The sequence below is a fragment of the Cetorhinus maximus genome, chromosome 2 (assembly GCF_964194155.1).
Source record: "Cetorhinus maximus chromosome 2, sCetMax3.hap1.1, whole genome shotgun sequence".
Taxonomy (NCBI): Eukaryota; Metazoa; Chordata; class Chondrichthyes; order Lamniformes; family Cetorhinidae; genus Cetorhinus; species Cetorhinus maximus.
Genome location: NC_135880.1, coordinates 126,557,836 through 126,564,677, shown reverse-complemented (window position 1 = coordinate 126,564,677; position 6,842 = coordinate 126,557,836). Strand labels below are relative to the sequence as shown.

Below are 6,842 nucleotides of genomic sequence, written 5' to 3'. Positions count from 1 at the left end.
AAGTGGCTCTCAATGCCCTTGCTTCAACATGATCTTTGTAGGCTAATAAAATTTATGCTAATTGTTGATCTTATTAAAAAAAATAACACTTTCTGTCACCGTTCACTCATAGTATAAATGCTAACTCATTAACAATTACTAGGTGGTTAGGTAAGGCAAGTCTGTATAATTCAAACCAACTCAGTATTAAAGGAGACACATACAAGCTTTTGAAAATACTGTGGTTTAATTACATTTGAATATAGACAACCGAGATGATGTCAAAGACCCACAACTAATATAATGGTAAACACTAGAAAATGCCTTTCTTCTTTCCAGGGGAATGTTCTGAAATCTGGACGATCTGTGGACTAATTGCTCTGTTGAATTTCGACAGATGCCTATGGCTACTTTCGCCTGAGCAAATTCTGTAATCCATTCTCCTTAAAGAAGTGCACTTCATCTGAACTAAGCTGTAAAGTAGAAAACTGCTTGTAGGTTTTCCAAAAATTAAAAACAATGGGGAGTCATTTCAAAAAAAAATTCAATCTTATCAATCCAGGAAAGAATAAGCTTCCTAAAACATATAATACAAACAACTGTTTGCAAGATATGGTTTTAAAATAATGCAATCTTCTTCTTTTAATAAACATAGCATGCTTTCAAATCTAAGCTGAATTTGTTTCATTCCAATTTCAAAAGCCCATCTTGAAAATAGCGCTTTCAACAGAAGTAACCATTGCATTTCTCTCAAACCAAATTAAAATACCTTATTTTTTTTAGAAATAATGGGAATTTTCAGAACATTCAATAAATGATTTCCTCATGCTCCAATTTACTCAAGAATATTTATCCTTAACTCCATTGAGTTATACAACCAGAAGTCAGCAAACAATGTCATCACATTTTGAAGGTAACAAAAAACACAGGTAAATAAAACTTGTGTGATCTTCACAATTTGAACTTTTACGAAGTTTTACTGTTAAAATTTTGTTTTTTTTAAGCTAAACTTGTGGACAAATATACTTCTGTACAACATATATGTACAATATCTAAATATTCTGTATTTAGGAGAGCTCCTTGCTCCATGGATGTGCCTGATTACTATGCTAATAACGCTAGTTAAACATTTTTAAATTTAGAACTACTTTACCAACTTCAAAAAGGGCTGCCACTTGAAGACTTACAAACAAATCAAGTGTGTGGTTCAGAGGTGTACAAATAATGACATTCAAAATCATTGCAATTTTATATTAGGGCTCAGCATTGCATGGCATTAAAACACATTTTAAAAAGTGTGTTTTAATCTTTAAATCATGACACTTCTCCCACCCTTCTGTTACTTTACCTCGGTTATTGTGAAGACTCCTCCAAAGTGCTGACTCCAGTTAACAGGTAAGGCTCTACAAAGAGGGCAAGATGGGCATTTGTACCTCATTAGTGAAAAGTTGCCAAACATTATCACATCTACACCAGCACTAGGATGTAAACATTTGACTAAACAAGGAAAAGTCACTTACCACTTCACTGTCAGGCCATCCAGAATACAACTGATTATTAAGTACAATGTACGTGAGCATACCACACAAATTCAAAATATCTGTACCCATTATTACAGCATATCATTTTTGAAAGTAATTGCAACAGTAAATTTGAGATCCATAATTTACTACTGATGGAGCTCAAATATGATAAATAAAATAACAAAAACACTCCCTAGGCGAGAGGATGCACAAAGCATTTGCAATTTGGGGGAGTGGTAGAAATACGTAAGAATGGAAACTGAAAATAATTCTATAGTACTCTATCTGGCCTGTAGTGTTAGGTTACAATAGATCATGCCTTCTCGTAAGAGTAACAATTATGTTTGTGCACCAGTTAAGACTGCGTTTTGGTGTCACCAGCTCTCATTAGAGCCTTGATTGCCCTGGCCCGCATTTCTAGCTCGAGCAGTTCCAGTTGCTGTGCGGAAGGGTGAAGACCATCCCCATCAGGATTGGGAGAACCAGCTGATTGATGTCTTCCTGTGGTGGAGCCCGACAAGCCTAAAATCTCATTTACACTCCTTTCAATGTCCTTCTGTATTTCATCTTCAACACCAGTGCGAGTTGCTGTGCTTTTGTGAGGTACCAAGTTTGTACTGTCTTCTTGATCATTGCCGTGTTGTTCTATGTCACTATCATAAGCTTCAGCATTTATGCTAAGGGCATCGCTTTCATCTCCAGAGGCCCCACCTGATTCAGAAAGAACAAATCCATATTATTTACCAACTAAATACATTATATCAATTATCATAAAACACACCTTCCACATAGTTATTAAATAAAATATACCAAGGAAAATCCAGTTGTTATATCACAATTTCAAATTTAATACATTATATAACTAGTAACATTCCACACATGACAAGCTCTTAATATCATTATGATCCAATTAAAATTAACCAGTTTTACGGATTAAGGTATTTATGCAGTGGGGGTAGAGGGCAAGAAGAATCATCGGAAGAGGCTTTCCTGCTGGTAGTGGATTTAAGGAGCTCTGAAAACTGAGGAAAATGCCTGGAGATGGTCATTCAAAGTTACTACAAAGTTACATATCTATGGGAACCCACTGCAAGCTGAACTGCTTGTCACAAGGACTGTAATTCCGCGGGCAGTGTGACGTGTTCTAAGTATAAAAAGGGAACATTGGTCTCTGTAATTTAAAGCATACGTTGCCTACAAGAAGAGAAGTGTTTAGTCAATAGTCCTTTTAGTCATTTGTTACAGTAAAAGATTTAAAATGTCAAATCTTGCCATGTCATTCTTTCAGCTAGTAACTATAAGTTTGAATCCCTTTTTAAAAACTATCGGTCTCTAAGGGGATTGTAACAATGGTATGGCAAGGTTATTATTATGTACAGTTGTCTCTTAGATAATCAAAGCTCCTGAATAATGTATGATCTTGTGGATTCCTGATTAGAGTGTGAATGTCATACTAGAGTTGAAACCATTCCTCCATGTCTTTCTCCCAGCCCATTAACTCATCTGTGGCCTTTAAATGGAGATACTTCCTCTAACTGAAGAATCATTCCATTTGCACAGTGAAATAATGCCATCAACAAGAAAATAGAGCTACAACTGTCCCTCTTAAACATCTATTCACAATGTACAACAAAATAACTTAGATATAATATTTTACATATGCACCAAAAATTGAATTTCCTAACTTCACAAGTTTGTCAAGCAAAATAAGACATAATCTGCCCATTTCCACTGGTCTGCTAAGCAATTTGTTATTTACGATATACACAGAGTGAAACTCAAAGGTGGGTTAAGATCATCAAATTCACAAGTTGGTGCTGCAAAAAGACACATACACTTGAACACAAATGGGATTTGGTTTGTACTGCTTGATGGAGATGACAGAATATGGTGCCTGAAGCACAAGGCCTATCAGTTCTTCTAAGAAACACTTCTGAGTTAATTTTACATAAAACCATAAAAAGAATCATTTTACTCAATGTTATCACAATACATTTTCAGTCCTTTTGGACATGTAGAAAGTTCATCTGTGGAATATATTTTATCAGGGTAGAACAGATATAACGTTAGTTTATTAAGCTAGAGTTTTGCTTGGCTTAAAAGAGAAATTTCAGTTTTTCAGGGAGTTTTAACTTTTGGTTATTCATCTCAGGAGATGAACCTGTGGCAACTACAATTGTGCAAACCATGTGGTGGATAGAAAGGAGTCAAATGAATGGGCAAAATAGATTTTCTGATTTTAAGCTTTATTTTATACTTTAAGTTTTCTGAATTGTCTCGGATTAAGTTGGAATACATTCAGAACATTCAGTCACTGAGCTAGGCTGAGATTTATATTCCAGTATTTAATGTACCCAGAGAGGTACATTATGGTTATCTCCATTTTGATATTCAAGGTTGCTACTCTTCTGGATGTCAATTTTTAAAAAGTCTTTGCCTCTGCCCATACAATACAAGATGCTGAATATAGAAATAAATAACCTTCTCAGACTAACTAAATCCCCACTGCACACAAAGCATGGCAGTGTGTCACTAAAGCAACTAGACCTTTCATCCAACTTTATCTTTGTGCATTTCAGATTGTTAACGTCAGTAAAATGCAACAGCAAGAACAATTTGAAACACTGCAATGAATACTTTTAACTTGTTTATTTTAGAAGAATCCAATTTACATATAATTAATACGGATGAATGTGCAGAATCACTAAATTAAGGATATCAACAGTTTCAGATCTTTACTGTTGAGAACGTTTGAAGTCAGAGGGCAAATGCTACACAATGTGACAATGGTGTAAACAAGTTAAAGGAGGTTTAAATGCTGCAATATGTCAGCTGCAAGAGTATGAACATATGTGATGGTTGGTGTAAGATTTTCTACTACCTGTAGCCTAAAATGATACAATTCATAGGCTTTTCTGCTGATTGCGCAAGAGAATGAAAAGGCATAATTAAACAGCTAGCGTTAAGTATATGTGTCAGTTCAATAGTGCACGTGTAAACAGTCAAACACAAAAATTTCTAGTTTTTGAACGATGGTCCATCAACTCTATCATACTGCTAGAAAACTGGAGGACTGTGTTGTTATTCATTAGTAACTTAAAGTAGATCTATCATGGGTGAAGACTAAGCTTTGGACATTTATCATAGCTATTGAAAAAAAAATACTAAAATTCACTCTATTTTACCTAAAGCGATACGTTTTGGACATGCAGACTAACTTCGAAAACTAATCACATCTGACAGCCCCCAAAAAGCTTACGGCGCAAAAAAAGCTCTGATTATAAGCTAATGCATATAAAAACAATTAGGTACAAAGAGGTTTGCAATTTAAGCTGTAGGCACTCTCAATGTTCCTTCACTTGTACTGATTAAAAGAAACAAGCACATGAAAGACTAAAGGGCAAAATCCATATGTGGAGAACACAAAATTAGTGATGCACTTATGGTAGGATTGGCTCTAAAACAGTTTGAATTTTTACACTGAAAAATGACACATTCTAGCAAATTATACCCCATATTTAAACTTGACCATTGATTTCTAATCTAAAAATGGTTTTAGAAAATTAAGAAAAACAAACCAATTAGATCGCTTCCCAAAAATTACCTCAAGAATCATTCTCCTAAATCAAACCTGGCATGCTCCAGTTCACGCTCCAAATCTCTTAGGTGGTTCTGGAACTCTTCCAGTACTTACTCTCAGTAAAACATGGCATGTGTCTCTTTCCACAATTCAGTCAACTCTCTCTTCCCCAGCACCAAATAAACCTGACACTGTTTCTCCCTTCCAACTTAGGTGAAGTACTTTCCTTCTCTTCCCCCACAACACAATCAAACTGACACTACTTGTGCCATTTCCAGTCAAGTTGTCTGTCTTAATTCCCTCAAATTCAAACCAGTTCTTATCTATTTGCCCTCCCTTGTCTCTTTATTCTTAACATATCCACTATATTGCCATCATTCCCCAATCTTTTCCTTTATCTTTCATTGCCATCCATTTCCTCCTGTTAGTCCCCTTAACAGCACCTCCACCACTTTTGCAGCAAATGGAAATGGTGCTAGCAGTGGCATGGCATGGCATGAGTGGCAACTTCTATTCCTTACAAGTTTTCCTCTACAGTATGCAGTCAGGATCTCTTCCTATAGTGGAAGGACTCTTTGTAGGAGATGGTGACCAGTACACACTGATTTTTGTAGGCAAGTGCTGCTAACCCTATCCAAACCTCTAAAGTACTATCAGCAAAAAAAAAGCATGAAGTACTGATGATTGACAAGTCTCTTACCTTCCAAACAGATGTTCAGTTGTATCACCATCGATGAATCCCCCATCACCAACATTCTGGGGGTTACCATTGACCAGAAACTGAACTGGATCAGCCATACAAATACTGTGGCTACAAGAGCAGGTCAGAAGTTGGGAACTCTGGGGTGAGTGACTCACCTCCTGACTCCCCAAAGCTTGTCCACCATTTATAAGGCACAAGTCAGGAGTGTGATGGAATACTCTCCGCTTGCCTGGATCAGTGCACCTCCAACACCAGTTGAAAAACTTGATAACATCCAAGACAAAGCTGCCCGCTTGATTGGCACCCCATGCACACTTCCAATATCCACTCCCTCCACCACCAGTAAACAGTGGCAGCAGTGTGTACCATCAACAAAATACTTTGCAGCAACTCGTCAAGCCTCTTTCGACAGCACCTTCCAAACCCGTAGCCTCTACCACCTAGAAGGACACAGGCAACAGATGTTTGGGAACACCAAGTTCCCCTCCAAGCCTAACTTGGAACTGTATCACTGTTCCTTCATCTCTATGTCAAAATCCTGGAACTCCCTCCCTAACAGCACTGTAGGAGTATCTACACCACATGAACAGCAGCGATTCAAGAAACTGGCTCACTGTCCCTTCTCAAGGGCAATTAGAGATGGCTAATAAATGCTGGCCTTTCTAGCAACGCTCACATCGCAAGGATAAATTTTAAAAAGTATAAAATAGTGATGATTTACAAGTATCCTTCCTTCAAACAAAAGTTCACTTGGGTTTCCAAGCTCAAGAGAGGTATATTTTGTCTTACTCCTATTTAAATTGATGCAGGGAAATTCCTTTCATTCATTTTGAATAGAATTAACTAAAGCAAAATTTCTCAACTCTTCATTTGTTACGGTTCAACAAATTAAACAGTTTGTAAAGAAAGAAAATCTGGAATTGGAAGCAATCACTGGAATGGAATCGACATATGCAAAATGCACAACACTAAAGAAATTCCTGAAAAATGGCACCCTCTAGTGTTCATTAACTTGTAAGCTTCATGTATTTTTTCATTTCTCATATTCTTTTATTTC

The 6,842-nt window shown here is 36.6% G+C and overlaps 1 protein-coding gene across 2 annotated transcripts in view; it reads right to left on the bottom strand.

The window, feature by feature from the left end:
- Positions 1 to 207: 207 nt before the first annotated feature.
- caap1 (caspase activity and apoptosis inhibitor 1) overlaps positions 208 to 6,842 on the bottom strand; it is a 31,438-nt gene continuing 24,803 nt past the window's right edge. For both annotated transcript variants that reach the window (XM_078569413.1, XM_078569421.1), the window contains exon 5: positions 208 to 2,213. In XM_078569413.1, coding sequence (XP_078425539.1) covers positions 1,858 to 2,213 — 356 coding nt within the window. In that variant the 3' untranslated portion in view covers positions 208 to 1,857. The remainder of the gene's footprint in view (positions 2,214 to 6,842) is intronic.